This window comes from Xiphophorus hellerii, chromosome 21, assembly GCF_003331165.1.
Source record: "Xiphophorus hellerii strain 12219 chromosome 21, Xiphophorus_hellerii-4.1, whole genome shotgun sequence".
Taxonomy (NCBI): Eukaryota; Metazoa; Chordata; class Actinopteri; order Cyprinodontiformes; family Poeciliidae; genus Xiphophorus; species Xiphophorus hellerii.
In genome coordinates this window covers 35,168-51,792 of record NC_045692.1, presented here as the reverse complement: position 1 = coordinate 51,792, position 16,625 = coordinate 35,168, and the positions used below count along the sequence as shown (strand labels likewise).

At 38.7% G+C, this 16,625-nt stretch overlaps 1 protein-coding gene across 4 annotated transcripts in view; it reads left to right on the top strand.

Annotated features, from left to right (window-relative positions):
• Nucleotides 1-16,625, top strand: part of arhgef4 (Rho guanine nucleotide exchange factor (GEF) 4) — a 64,165-nt gene that overhangs the window by 25,941 nt on the left and 21,599 nt on the right. For all 4 annotated transcript variants that reach the window (XM_032551208.1, XM_032551207.1, XM_032551210.1 and 1 more), the window contains exon 3: nt 13,544-13,695. In XM_032551208.1, coding sequence (XP_032407099.1) covers nt 13,544-13,695 — 152 coding nt within the window. The remainder of the gene's footprint in view (nt 1-13,543; nt 13,696-16,625) is intronic.

The window sequence follows — 16,625 nt, the reverse complement described above, 5'->3', positions numbered from 1 at the left end:
TTTCTGTCTTGGATTAAGTTACTTTATTCTGACCCATATGCATCGATTAGGACAAATAATACTCAATCTGGCTATTTCCGCCTCAGTCGCTCTATGCGCCAAGGCTGCCCACCGAGTCCCTTATTATTTGCTTTGACAATTGAAGCCTTCGCAATTGCGCTTAGATGTAATACAAGTATTATAGGTATTAAGAGGAATGATATGGAAACAAAGGTCTCTTTATATGCTGATGATCTTCTTTTGTACATTTCTAATTTGAATATTTCTATTCCTGTTGTACTTGCCACACTTGGTAAATTTGGAAATTAAACCTCAGCAAAGGTGAATTATTCCCAGTTAATGCTTTAGCTAAGAGTTACCCTGTGCATACATTACCATTTAAGGTCATAGACCAGAGCTTTACCTATTTAGGAATTGAGATTACATCTAAATACGAGGATCGTTTTAAAGCTAACTTTTCCCCTTTATTATTGCATGTTAAGGATGACTTTGATCGTTGGTTGATGCTTGGCCTCTCGTTGGTTGCTCGGGTTAACTCGATCAAAATGAACATCCTTCCACGTTTTTCCTACTCATTTCAGTGCATCCCTATTTTTCTTTCACGGTCCTTTTTTAGCAAACTCTATAGTATAATTGCCACATTTCTCTGGAATGGGAAGGCCCCTCGTATGCACACTCAATTCTTACAAAGACCTAAAAGGCGTGGGGGGGGTGGCCTTACCAAATTTTAGATATTATTATTGGGCTTCAAATATTAGACTTTTTAGATATTGGCTCCAGTCAGATAGCCCTTCTTCTCCAGCTTGGCTTGTTATGGAGGCCAACTCTGTAAAACCTGTGTCTTTGGCAGCCTTACTACATTCACCATTACAGTCCTCAACTAAACCTTATACTTCTAATAAAATAGTTGATGTATCCTTAAGGCTGTGGATGCAATTTAGACGGCATTTTTTCTTGCAATCTCTTTCTGTCTATGCTCCTATAGCTTCAAATCATACCTTTTCGCCGTCTCTCACAGATGTTATCTTCCTGTCATGGTGGACAATAGAAATTTCAATATATTATAATACTTTTCATAATACTCAATTCATAATACTTTTGCCTCATTCCAACAAATCTCTGAAAAGTTTGATATCCCACACCACCAATTTTTTAGATACTTGCAAGTGCGCAGCTTTGTCCGCTCTACTTATTCAAATTTTCCCAACTTTCCCAGGGGTTTACCTTTAGACATTTTTCTAAAACCTACTGTCAAATTGAAAGGGGCCATATCTTTTATTTACAATCAAATCATGCTTCTACGCCCACAAACCCTGAATTCCTTTAGATAACTTTGGGAGGAAGACCTTGGACAGGCCATTTCAGAGGATCTTTGGACACTAATTTTGTCATTGGTGCATAAGTCCTCTATTTGTGCCAGACATAATCTAATTCAATGCAAACTTGTGTATCACACTTATACTAAAGCACGTCTGACCAAGTTTTACACCAACGTTTCTCCTGCCTGTGATAGATGCCAGCATTCTCCAGGAAATTTGATCCACACTATCTGGTTTTGTCCTCAGCTTTCTAACTATTGGTCCAAATTTTTTGCTATTTTGTCAGACATTTTTGACAAGAGATTGGAGCTTGACCCCTTGACTGCTTTGTTTGGAGTTGCACCTCCACAGTCCACCTTGTCCTCCTTGGCTTTCTTGACTTTTTTGGCACAGAGAGTGATTATAATAAAATGGAAGTCACCTTAACCTCCATCATATATTCATTGGCTTCGAGATACACTGTATTTCATTAAACTTGAGAAAATCCGTTTTACTTTAAGAGGCTCTTCTACGAGATTTTTGGGTTTGAGGAGCCCCTTGTTAAGAGCCCTTAGAAATATTAATTTCCCTAATATTCCAGACTGATAAGGTGGTATGTATGTAGCTGATGTTTATTTTTCTTATCAATATTTCTTTTTCTTTCACCTTCTTTCTTGAGTTAAGTTTGACTGATATATTGACAGAAGTATCCCCTGGCACCTGATTTATTCTTTTTTTTTCTCCCTTGTTTTTCAGTGTGTGTTTGTATGGGTTGAGGAAAAGAGATTTACATATATTTAGTACTGTGATCCTTTTTATTTTATTTATTTATCTTTTGATGTATCGGTTTCTGTCTGCTAACATAGTATGTTTACTCTGACTTGATCCATTTTATGTATTTCGTGTAGGTGTATATATGTGGGTATAATTGGGTTTGTTCTAGCCCAATTATGTTTGTATGTTAAAAGTACTCTGCTAACTATATAACTATTGCATTGCCTTTACATTGTACCTCATGTTAAAGCATAAATATACAGTGTATTTTTTAACAACCAGAAGCAGGAGAAGCTAACAAACACTGAAGAGAAGAAGAGCTGCCATCGATACAGTTGCAGCTAAGCATGTTTTAATGTTACACAATACAGTTTTAGCAAGTTGCTCAAAGTCTAAACTGGTAATTTTGTGCATTTAAGGTGTAAAGTTTACCTTCGAACAAACACCCCCAAAGGAATATCAGCGCCCCCTTTTGTAAAAATGTCTGCCAGTGCCCCCTGCCATCCTCTGAACGGCCCCTAGGGGGCAGTACCGCTCCCGTTGAGAAACGCTAATCTAGAAAGTCCGATTCGTTTTGGGAGTGTGAATGCAAATTTGATTTCTAATGCAGACTAAAAAAGTGAACTGCATGCTGCTGAAGACAGCTGTAGGAGATTCTGTGATGCAAAGGGGCAACGACTGCAATTTGGGATAAATAAATTTAGCTGGGTGAGATTCTCATGGCAGAGATAGAGGAGATGCTGGACCGATGCTAACAGCACAACAGGAGCTTTATTGAGCATAGATAAAAAGAAGGAGGAAAAAGCATTTGCATGTAAAGGAGCAAGGACACACCAAATCGTAAGGTAGTAATGAGGTTGAGCTGCAGCTTGCTTGAAGCTCAGGGCCGAGGAGTGGGTGAAGACAGAAAACTGGACCTTAATTAAGAAAGCGGTGCTTGATGATTGGAGGAGATGAGGAGAAACCGGCACCGATAGGCTGCAATCGAGGTGCATGATGACGTGTTTGGCTGAGTAGGTGAGATGAATAGAGTCTTCCAGTTTGAATTTACGCTTAGGCCTCATTTTGCATCACTGAGTTGTCACAGAGGCACAATCTGAGCTCTGCATCTGGTTTGGTGTTGGAGCACCTGCAAATGAAAGTGATTTATGGCCACTTCTGCAAATTAGTGATCAGCAACTCATTTAGATAATTTATGGACTAGGTAAAATTTTCCAAGTCTTGTTTCCTAAGTGAACCTCCGAGCACTTGAGGAGGGAGCGGTAGAGAATGGCTGGCCAAAATTAGCGTTCATAAATTGGATCAACCTTGAGCTAAATGCTGCTTACTCCGCGGAGCACCAATGTGTAATATCCTACTTGAAAATAACTTCACTGCGGTATCAAAGCATGCGTGATCTGATCTCCAAATTATGCCATGCCTCTTCCGTGACAACTCTCACACAGACAAATACAAGTCTCATCCCCATTCATTCATTCAGCCTAGTGAAGCCTAGTGTTGGTTCACACACACACACACACCCACCCATACATTTTCGACCTATCGTTCAGAACAGTATGTCTGTATGCTTTGTGTGTATGTGTGTGATATTTTATTAGTGTGTGTGTGCAATCTTAGTCTTTTGTGTGTGTGAGAAAGAAAAATTGTATGTGTGTGACATTTTAATAGTGTATATGTGTGCAATTTTAATATTTTGTGTGTGTGTATGAATCTTTAGTAGTGTGTGTGAGACAAAACATAGTTTTTGTCCTAAATGTCCCCTCATAATTCATGACTGTACTCTAACAATCAGACCAAGTTGAATTTGTGGCTGCAATAAGTGTGTTTTGAATGTCTTCAAAACAAAAGGGGGTGTTCCTGTGATAAGCGGTACACTTTTTATCACCTCCCAATAGATGAAAAAACAAAAAAGGTTTGGCTGAAAAAAATCTAAACTTGAAAAGAGAACACAAAATGCTTTATGTGTACTTGTTTCATTTTACGGACAAAAAGCCAACAGATGAAAACCTGCATTGGCATCCGAAGCAATTGAGTCAATGAAGTAGCTAAATATGCAAGTGATTTATGACCATTTCTTCAAGTCATCCTCAACAGCTGCAAGTAGTGGTAAAACAATATTGCCACATTTAAGCTGCGATAGCTTGTGTTTCCACATAGTTTATAGCCTAAAACCTCTGATGAAAGCTGGTTAGTGCATTGCTAGCATGTAAACAATTAGCGTCCCGGTTTGCTGCAAGGGGGTTAGTTTGTGAGGAAGTCTTTTACCCAAGTTACACCCATAATTCATGCAAAGCCTCCTTGGGGCTAGGAATAAAGTGGATAGGAACTCTGCTCCCTACAACACTGGGTGGTGGCATCAAGTGGACCACAGTCTAAAGTGACAGAGTTTAACTTCTGGTTAAACAGCCAGTGAAGCTTAAACCATAACCTTACTATTATATAGAACAGAATATTGCAATATTCACAGAGAAATTGGTGTTTGTCCTGATGATCCCATGGATTTTTCTTTGTGTGATCTGGGACTTGTCTGATGTTGCCTCACCTAACAGCCTTTGTATATGACTGAGATGTAAAAAAAATCTCAATAGTTTTACAGAATTTGTGACCTGGTTATATTTGTTATATTTATGTAAATTAAAAATACTCTGACTTCTTTTTGTATTAGCATTTCATATGGATCTCTTTCACCCCAATATATTGAAAATCCAAATATGTGTATTTTATATGTTTGTTGTAAATAAACTTGAAGAGGGTTCCATTTTCCTTAAGTCTGGGTTGCCATGACAATGAAGGCAGATCCTGGGTTGCACAGAAGCCTAAAAGTGACAACATAAGGATTCCAGGGATGGATTTTACCTTTTACTTTCATTTTATCAGTTAACTGTCACTGTTGAATCACTGTGGAATATGAAGCATTTGTCACTCTGAGGTGCAAAGGATGTTTATAAGTGTATCTTAGATCCTCTTGATATTAGAGTATTGCTGTGGGCGAGAACTCAGTGTTGAAATGTGAGTCTGTTTCAGGTTTTGCACTTTAAAGCATACCTTTGTGTTAATGTGCAGACAATTCATATCAGTACTTTTAACTCTTACTTATCTTCAAGGGTTGGCATCTTTCAGCTCTGAGGAACCTGCTGCATCTACTGTTGATTGGGAGATATGCAGGAAATCCTGATTTCAGCAGATTCCACTAGTTCATTTGTTTCCATAATTTTACTACAAGGTTTTGACCGAAATTACACACCTACAAACAAGGCTTTTCCTTCATACTGGTGAGGAGGCTGAGTGGTTCAGAGCACTTTCTCATTGCTTGCAGATATGTTACACTAAAGAAAATGCAACCATTACGCTTGAATTGGCCAGACACACACAAATCTCTGTGATGGCATGTCTTTTTCACTTACTGGGCGATTCATGACTACAGTCCCAAATCATGTCCACACTTGAGTGAGCTTCAGGATTTTTGTGGTCCACAAAGTCCCTTTAAACAAATCTCCCCTTCAGGGATCAATACAGTCATTTATTAACTTATTGTACTTTTATTTGTGTTTTCATGTATATGTTTGTGTATGTATTTATTGAATAAGAAATGTGAAAATAACACTCATGGTACACATTGCCATTGCCAGAAGTGCATATAAAACCAGAAGAAAGAGAAAAATAAAGAAAACAAGAATGTGCACTATGGCATAAATTCATGACAATATATTGTATATTGTGATGGGTGGCAGTAACAATATGAATTGTGCAAAACTTACAATAAAAAATAAAGATCACTAATTGAGTGGAATGTATATACTGTAATCTGCTGCGTTTTTCCCCACATTTTGAACTCTGCAGCCTATGCTATGGCCTGGCGGCATGCTTTTTTTCATGCTCCCAAAAACATCAACAGGAGACTAATCAAATTGATGAGTAGTTCACAGAGGTCCGATAAAACTATGCATTGAATCAAGAGCACTTTCACAATTCAATGACTGGTATTGTAAATCCGTCATTTGTATTCACACTCATCATGGAAAACACTTGAAAAGCATATGATGGAGCTTTTAATGGAAAGGTGATCAATCTAGCAGTTGAAGAAGAAAATCGAGCTACTGCATGTCATCTTGACATAAATGAATTGATGGTGAGACGGTGAAGAGGCCAGCGTGACGAACTGAGTCAATGCAAAAAGACGACCAAAGCTTTCAGAGGTCATCATATAAAGATGTCTCGAACTTGAAAACCTTCTTGAAGACTGGGTTGACACACAGAGAACAAGTGGCTGGTTAAGCAGTAATCATGGCAACGTCCTTGTTTGAAGTAGTATAAGTATTTATAATAATAATAATAATAATTACATATATTTATTTAAAAGGCGCTTTGAAGATACATAGTATCAGCTCACAAAAATTAAAATAATACATTTTAAAGAAAAAAAAATCCAAATTAAAAAAGTAAAAAATAAAGAGTTCCTGCAAATGCCTGTTTGAACAGCAGCGCATTCAGCCTGGATTTATAGACAGACAGAGAGTCAGAAAGTCCTTTGGGAATTTGGACATTTATTCTAAATAGTGGAATCATGTGCATGACTTATACATTTACAGAATAAAGATCCTTTCTGTCCATTAAGGCACATTCACAAAACGGACCTGGCAGCTGTACCGATACCGGCACCAGTACCGCACGGCTCCTTCTTTAAGTTTTGCTCAGAGCTCTAGGATGATCAGTCTGGATTAATCTAAACGCTAATAAACCATCATCAACATTTCCCAGTAGATCAATATGATCTCTGATCAATCGCTGCCTCTGAATCCTTCCATTGGTGATGTTGCTCAGCTACTTGAATACGTGTGATTGTCTACATATCCTGATCAAACCTGTTGATTATTTTTAATCAGCAGGTTTGAGTTAATCTGCAGATCCAACCCTGTTTTCTTCTTTTAGTGAGAATGAAATTATCCTGCATAGAGATGCATTTCATGCGCTTCGGCACACGGACCGATGCGTTACATCTTTATGAGACAAAAACTGAGGAAAAGTACTATTTACATTAGAGTGAAGTTTTCACATCCCTTTATTTTTATTTTCTTTATTTTGTGTGCGTGTTTGGTTATTGTCTGAGGATAAATGTAGTTCACTTTCATAGTTTACGTTTATACAATAAAATATTAAAATCATGAAAAAAACATCAGGTTTGATGCTTCTTGGTCTAAATAATTGAATGTAGTCAGATTTCAGTGTATTTAGGTGAGTTTTGACGATTTGTAGCTTGATATTGTCCACAGAAAATGTTTGAGTGACTCCCGCACATTTTCACGCCAGGGAAAAAGTGTGTGCGTATATTTACTCAAACTTTGATGCAAAATTCCTTTTTATACATGTCGACTTGTGCGTAAAATATATCGCTGCACATTTTTTGTGTGTACGCACGGTTGATACATAAGGCCCCAGATCTCTATCACAGGCCAAATTTCTATCATTTCTAGAAATTTGAAATGATAGAGTGCCTTCTAGGCATTCCTTCTTAGAAGGAATGCCAACTTCTTCTAGGAAGTTGGCATTCCTAGAAGAAACCATAGCCAACTTGTCTTCTGTCAAACCTCAAGTTCCTACGGTTCTTTAACCTGGTCTGTTACACTTGCTTAAAAACTCTGCTGCCAAAATTTGTGCAGTATGTACATTGTGTCACCAGAGGCAGCAACACACTACACCATGTCTATTACAACATTAAGCAAGCATACAGAGCAGTTCCCTTTCCAGATCAGGGCCAATCAGATCTCATTTCACTGTTTCTCTTCCCTGCATACACCCCTGTCAGAAAAAATTCAGGGCCAGTACCAAAACTATTCAAACATGGCCACAAGGGACTCTGGTTGAGCTGCAGAACTATTTCGCATGCGCATTTGCACCTTGGTCCCTGGAAAAATACACAGATGCCATACTGTGTTATATCAAAACTTGCACTGACAGCATACAAAAACAAAATCTACCCAAACTGTAAACCATGGATGACCAAGAAAGTAAAACATCTGTTGAAAGCCAGAAATGCAGCCTTGAGATCCTGGACACAGAGCCAATTACATCAGGGCACGAAGGGATCTAAGGAAAGCCTGCAAAAGCAAAATTCACATAAAAAATGAAGGACCCACTGTCTCAAAATAACTCACAGACAGCCTGGCAGGGCATATATGATCACTACATGATCACTGTAATCCGATAGTGGATTTCTTTTGTTTTATTGTGGTTATTACTATTTTAGTTGTAATCCTACAAAAGCCATGAGGATCACTGACAAGAAGAAGTACTTGTTTATCCTGCCAGAGACTGAGCTCTGTGCTCATTGTGTGAAAATGCAGATGGATAACTAAAGACAACTGATGCCACAGCCTGAGTAGCTCCTTGGGATTTATTTCCACACTAAAAGAAGCCATAAGAAACACACACATCACATTCACTTCAGTTCAAATTGCAAGCACCAATTGGTCAGTTTCTGACAAACTCACTGGATTGATATCCAGGTGTCATCATGTCAATTGAACATGTGCGCCCCACATTCATGGCAAGTAACAGAAATAATGAAACATTCCCACATCCTCCCACCCCACCGCAACAGTGTTTGATGTTCTCAGAAGCCCTGGGTTAGCAGTGAACAGCAGTGTTTTTCTCTTTTAGTCTGTGATTTGTGTTGTAAGCTGGGCTGGAAGATGCACATGGATGAAACTCCTCCCTCTTCGAAGATCAGCACAAATCATCATTCAGGGTGTTATATTGCCCTCATGAGGGCAGTTCCTGTAACATCTCTAGCCCTGATGATGTCTGTGATTGTGGAATTAAATTATTAGGTGGTGTTGTATTTATCTATTCACTTCTATTGTAATGTGCCAATTTACAATACGGCGCATTATTGTGCCATTCCCCCATTAGGGAATGGACCCTAATGCTGTCCATTCTTAGAGAGGTAGAACTAAGTTCAAGTCTTGTCTTGTTCATCTGTGCTCTTTATCACTAAAGGTTCTTGCTTTTTGGAAAAAGCCGTTGGGAAAGGCAGATGACAGTGATGCCTCTGAAGTCTGGCAGCAGGAGTATTTTTAGCTGATCAGGCAGGTAGATGCAAACACATTAAAGGATTGTTCTGAGATTACAAGAAACCTAAAGCATGGGTTTTGTGGAAGTAGCTGGTAGTGTCAACATAATTTTTTTTGTGTGTTTTGAAAGAAAATGCCTCAAATCTCTGGAATCGATGGCCATATTTCCAGAAACGGCATTGCTGCAATATATTTCATATTCTGTTAGATTTGTCTACATGTGGAATGGTGGTAATAACATCAAGAGTGTGGTGTGTTCATATTTGAGTCAATAATAACATTGTTAGATCATGTAAAATGTGGTCAATAATGGCCCTAAAATTGGACTATGATCCCCTGATGGGTAAGCAAGGCATTACCAGAGCTGCAGTTGGGGTCATGGTGACTGACTGCAGAGTAAGCTGTTACTCTGCTAATGAAGACCGAACTTTAAAAAAAATTAAACCCTCGCATAATTAAGAAATCAAAGAGGTACTGGAAGCATTGGCTCTCATCTTAGTGCTATTTGTTTTAATATCACTTGTCATTTAATTTAATGTATTTAATGTATGGAGCTACAGTGGTTCTTTATTATCACCAAAAGTCCTGCCTGTAAGCTGTATTTCAATTCAGTTCAGTTTATTTATGTAGCGCCAATTCACAACTGTCTGTTTGTTGAGACTTTTTTGTGAAGTCCCAAAACATTGTGATGGGTTTTGTTTATTTTCCCCTTTAACAACTTGAACACACTGAACTGATGGTGGTTGTCAAAGGAGACGGAGCTCAGTAATTGACTGCCAATATAGGTGTCGGCAGAGACAGACTGAGGCCAAATAAAAGGAGCTGGGGTGGAAGAGGAGGTGTACTGATTTGATGGGCTACTACTGAGACATATGTGCTCCAGAGTGAGGAGCACTCTGGAGCCTGGAGTAGAGTCCTGGAAGGTGGACAGAAAGCCCAGCACAGAAGATTAGCGCAAAGGGAAACCTCTGCCTGCGCCTGTGAGTAGCGCTCTGTCTTTTCTAGCTGGATCGGGCTGAAAAGGACATGGCATGCTAGAGGAGCGAAGCAGTGCTGGAGCTTTTCTAGAGTCAGCTGTATGCTGGCAAAGAGGAGTACACTGCAGATAGTTCACCTCCACCAGACGCGACGCAGCACAGCAAGTGGGACCCAATCTGTGGCTCCTGTTACTAAAAGTGGCCACTCAGCTGGGGACTTTAAAGACAATTGTTAGATTCTGGATTCTAATCCAGTATCTGAAAAAAGGAAAAACTGTTGTACTGAGTTCATCATAAAGGTGAAGGTTAAACACCAAGTTAAAAACAATTTTTAGCTTGGTGTTTCCTTTGGTATTTGAGTTGTTTGCTTCCCCTTGTATCTAGAACTGGGTTTGAGACCATTCTTGCCACAGTAGCACTGTTGCCTTCCAGCAAGAAGGTTTTGGGTTGAAAATCCTGTCCTTGGGTCTATTTTTGAGTGGAGTTTGAATGTTCTCTCTCTGTAGGCAGGAATTCTTTGTGTTGGATTCTATTTTGGTTCAAGGACTATCCATACACTACTAAGTGCATCTTCAAGCATTCCTTGTGCTGGAAACACAAATGCTGGAGACAATACTGCCAAGTTCCCACCCTGCATAGATTAGAATTAATCCCCACTACAAAAGCAAGACCTGAATCCCAAAGCCCTGTCTTGGGAGTAACCCTCCAACAGAGACACAATAATTCTAAACTTATTTCTTTTAACCTGCTGGCCAGGAAGAACATTTGTTTCAAAAGCTTTGACGTCTTCACAGGAGAACTTCTAGAAAGTGGTCTGCTTTCCCCATGTTTCTGCATTCCCATAGAGACGCAAAAGGTCTTTTGACACTTCTGTCTACAGAGGCCTGCCGTGGCACGGGGCTGGTTTGCATGCATTTATTTTTTTACTTTCTGTTTTAATAGAATGGTGGATGGACTCTTGCCTGGTCACCTGCATTTCCAGCTACCTTACCAACAGACCACATATCGTCAGGATGAATAACATCACTTCTGACACTGCTCAACCGGAGAGGAAGACGCTCACCGCTAGATCTGTACAGCGGGATTTTGTCTTTATTGATCATTTAAAACTAGTAAAAATCAAAGAAACGACATAAAACAGCGATCAAAGTTCGCCCCAGTGCCGCAGATCGTATAATAGGAACTGGATCGGAGTTTGCACCCAGGAAAGGCCGCCACCGGGCCGCCACCGGGCGGCCTTTCCTGGGTGGCGTCTTCTCACACTGGCGGCATCCTCTTGCACCAGCAAGAGGATGCCGCCAGTGTGAGAAGACGCCACCGAGGGGAAAGAAAGACTCTCTCGGTGAGATCTGGACGTTACTTTTCTTTTTGGGGATTTTTGGTAGTACCACTCTTTTTTCTTATCTTTTTTGGGGGGTTTTGACGTTTGGGATTTTCATTTTGGATCAGGACTTTGGATTACAACGGGGAAATATTTCCAGGACTTTGGTTTTTTTGAGGATATGGAACTCCTTTGTGGACATCACTTGAACCACATACAAAGAAGCAGGAGCAGTGTTGTTGTCAAGGGTAACCATTGCTTGTTTTCCATGTTTCTGAGGTCTCAGAGCCTTGATGATAACAATAATGGAAACATATACAGAAAACAATAGGGTTCCCTGTTCTGCTGGTAGCAGGAGAATGATCATGCCTTTCATTGGCCGTCTGCTCGCTCCCGCAGGCTCGGAACCCTAATGAACCTTGTAATCAATTGTAGCTATATAAAATAATGTTTTTTGGTCATAGTATGATTTCTATACTGCTTTGTATTCCATAATATGATTTGATTATATTTTTTATGTTTTGTGTCATTTGACTTTCACACTTTTTTGCATTAAATCCTCTTCAGTTGCAGCAGCGGAAGAAAGTGGTGCAAGACATAGTTTAGCTATTTGGATCCTTGTTCACACTGGGTGCATTTGCACCCACTATGCAAATATACATTGGTGCAGGACTGTCCTGCATTTGAAAGCTCTTGGAGCAGAAAAAATTCCTGAAAAATTGCCTACTCAGTCAATGTGCACAGTGCTCCGGTGAAGCAAAGGTCAAGGCAAGTGCAGGAGTGGTGAGATTTGATGGGGGGAAGGTGCAAGGGGGCAAAGAGCCCATTATAACTGATTGCAGTTCTAGTTTCTCTTGTTTTTTTCTACATGTACAAAAATAGAAAAGATGCCTAAAATTTAAGGTTCTCTTAAGTCAACCCTAACCCTAACCCAGTTTGTGCTAAAATTCTCAAAATAAAACCAAATAACCAAACTTGCTTCTCCTTTATAATGGATTTTTTTATGCTGTTCTATTGAAGTATACATGTAGAAAACAGCATTAAACATTAAGAGCACATATTATCTACCACAGTGCCACCTACTTGTGTATGTGCCTGAATATTTATACTTAAGCAGCAGTATAAATATTCTCTCATTATTGAAGCTGGATACCAAATAAAAGTTGTAATGAGTTACAGTTGGTAGGCTGCAGTAGTTTTTTTCAGTGGATAATAATAATAATAATAATAATAATAAAGACCAAAAACAATAGGGTTTCCTGCTCTGGGCTTCTGTGGGCTCAGAACCCCATAGAATGGAAAAATGGAGTAAAAACAACATGGTTCCCTTCTCCACTGGGAGCAGGTAAACAGCCACACCCTCAGTTGGTCGCCCGTTCGCTCACATTCCCTAATAATACAACATAAACTCATAACACAATCAAAAGCTTTTCCCTTTGTTTGATTGAAAGTGAAATCAATGGTTGTTTGACACAACTGTTTCCATAAAGGTGATTCTTTATAATATAAAGTGGCTTATAAAACAAGAACCATGTACATTTGTCTTTTTTTTTTTTTTACCAGAAGCTGAAATAAGTTTGATAAATGTATGTAAATGTATTTGTTTTAAATGCTGGTATTGGGACATTTTGATACCTAAAATGGTCAAATATATATGTAAAGTAATATTTATTTAAAGCCTTGAATAGTATGGAATTCTGTCAAGAAATGTGTGTGGACCCTGAAATAGAGATAATTATATTTATATTAATTTACATGAGAGTATAACTTGCATTGTAAAACAACAAGCTCAATACTTTTTTATCTATATAATTTTCACATTTATTTATAAATTCTCAAATTTCTTTGGATAATTTCCAATGATGTTAGTAGTTACTGGGATAATTTATTCAAATAAATTATCTAAAGTTATTTGGATACTTTGATGTGTGAGGCAACAAAGGCTTGTGGGTGAACATTTCTACATTAAAAAAACAATAGTCTTGCTCGGGACTGTAAGTTGATCTACTATGTTTTGGCTTGTTAAAATGTTGAAACCGCTACTTTTACTTTCCCTGTTTTGTTTTTTTATTTGACTTATCACTCCTTTCCTTCCCTGAACAGCGTTGGTTGTTCCTGATGGGCCATTTGAAAAGGTCGGGCATGGAGACGAATTCGGCAGTGAGGAGGATTTCTTGTACAAAGAGTTTTGTTCTTCTGGACATCGATTTGGACACCCAGGAGGAGGTGGAGGAGAGCAGCTGGCCATTAATGAGGTACTTATTTTGGAGATAATTCCCTAACTGGTAAATTATGGGTTTTCACCAGTATCGGGACCAACCCTCTGCAACTCACAATAGCCATTAACATCTTATCTCCATAATAAAGAACAAGTTGCCAGGAAAATTCCTCCAATTTAAAAATGATAAGTTCCACAGGGGTCTGTTCTTGGTCTTGGTCTGTTCTCAGGGGAAAATCTTGAGTAAGTTATTGGGTAACTATGTGCATATCCCGAGTTTTTGGTTTCAGAAAGTCAGATAGCCATTATGCTGAGTTAAGTCCCTTCTGCATCTTACTCTGTGAAAATCCCCCCGAGAAGTCACCTCCGAGAGACGCCTAATTTAAGATATGTATGTGCATCTCCTACTTAGAGTATTGCTAGAGAGTTATGCTAACTCTTACCCACAAATTTTATTTTGTAACAGAGTTTTTAGACACTATTGGACTGTAGATCATTGTGACTTGAACATTTATAAGTAACTATCTGAAAACCGTGGGCGACCCTGCTGTACAGTGTGTCTTTACGGCTCTTTGATTAATCGAAAAAAGCCAAGCTTTTGGAGTTGAGCTTTTGTGTCTTGGCTCCCAAACGGCTCATAATTTATTATTCCATAATCCCCTTAGCCCCATATATTAACATAACTTTCAAATAGGAACGTTTTATATGATACATCTTTTTGTTTTCAATGTCCCCTATATGAGAAGCCTTATACTTCCTTAATTTTATGTATTGTTCTGTTATGAAAGCAGACACTCTTACTTTTGCATAATATTTTAATCAAACTTATTTTTTAACAAAAACAAATGATTAATTTATTTGGCATGTTAATTCATATACTGCATCTTCAGGCAAATCCACAAAACAAACTCAATAATAATATCTTATTATTATAATATCTTTAATCTTCACCCAGATGCTGCTTCTCTTTTACAGGTGTCAGTTTATATTTATGGGTTTTGCACCACACTCTCGTCTTCACCACTATCTGTTTACTGAGGAAATACACTCAACTGACTTGTGTCTGTCTTCCTCTCAGTTTTCACATAATAGTATGATCTCATATCCTCGCATGTGATTGGCTACAAAGCTGCCATGTGAATTAAAACAAAGTTCCGCCGTGAGCAGAGATAACTCCATTCAGCTGAACCACCGAAGGAGGGAATTAAGCATGAAAAGACGAAAAAAGTGTGGAGACGTTGCTCTCCCTCTTCCACTCTCTGTCTTTACCTGACATATGGTGTGGTTGTTGCACTTTTTTTCCTTCGGAAATGTTTATTAATACTCAAACAGTTGTTTACAGCACCAACTTTCAGAATAAAATGAATTTTTTCCTGTTAAATTAGACTAAAAAAAGAAAGGTGGGACATTTAAAAAGTTTCTGTGTGTTTAAAAGTTGGCAGGACCAGGGTGACTCCCTACGAAGCTGGGAGCCGTCCCTCTCTTCCAAACAGTGCTGGTGCTCAGAGGGGGGCCCCGCCCTGATGCTCCTTCCTGCCTGTGGTAGTCCTTGTAAAAGAGACTATTGTAAGAGAAAAAATGATCACGAGATGAGATCACTGCTCTTTCACTTACACTTGTATTGTGTGGAGAAGAGCGCACTAGTCCCCCTAGTGGACTCTTTTGGTTATGGCACTAACTCACCTGTCTTACAGACAAAGCATTCAATTGCATCTTTTGTACATTTTAAATCAAACTAAGTAATGCAGATAATGAAAATAATTGAATCTAATATTAATGAGGTCAAACTAATCAGTAGTATACCTTCCAACACCATCCTCAACCGGAGAGCCAGGCCGCCGCTGCTGGGACCTCTGTCCTTGGTCCAAATGAGCGCAGAGGCAATGCTTCTTTGTGACTGTGTCCTTGGCGCGCCACCTGCGGCTGGTGTTATTACTGCCACCATTCAGAAACAGAAACTTCCCATAAGAATGAAAGAAAGAAAAAATACATCCAAACTATTTGGATTTCTGAGTTATTTTCAAGAGGTAATAAAGTCATCTGACAGTTTTGATTGTGACTTTTTTATGTTGGTATTCTGAATGGTTAATATAGACCCGTTTTCATGTGTAGGTCCATCTCTACCTGACACAAACAGACATAAACATGCAGTGAATTAAATGATTTTCAATCAATTTTTTGCACCAAGCAGATAAGAATATATAAACATGTTCTCACTGAGAACTGTGTATGGATTTTAAATTTTAAACTGACTTTTGTGAGAAACCTATCGTGATAGCGTCCGTGAACGGTCCGGTTCAACAGCCAAACATTTATGCTAGCACCTTTGTATTTGTGTGAAACTGAATTTTAATTTTAAACAAGTTGATTCTCGTGGTTGATCTGAGACGGAAGTTGTTAAACAGACCATAGGAGAGACGGTCGCTGGTTATGAAGTTTGTTATAAAGTAAGCAAATTTGTTGCTATTTTACAAAGTAAACCCTAATTAAATCTGACTGTTTAACCTCCAAAGCAACTTGGCTGCAAACTGCTTTGGAGATCAGAGAAGCAAATTTTTTGATGTTGACACCTCTGAGATCTAGAATTATAAGATTGTGAAATATCTAAGTAAAAAAACTTAGTAGCCGTTGGTCGGGCCCTCCAGACATCCAGGGGCCCCTATAAATGATTGAATTGTAACACAGACCATAGATCAAAAACTGTAGCATTCATTTATTGACAATGACAAAGCTATTAAATTTGATTTAATGCATTCAGCAAAAATAAAATAAAAAACTTAATTGTAAATTTAAGACTTAATTAGGAAGTTTACTTTAAAAGTGCAAAGAATCATCTTGATAGTTTGATTGTTGTGTTACCATGGCTACCATATGGTCAAGGTTTCCCCCAGAAAACTTGCTAAGCCTGGTGGTTAGCACCAGGCTTAGCAAGCTATTATTTAGAGTAAATAATAACCAATAATCAGT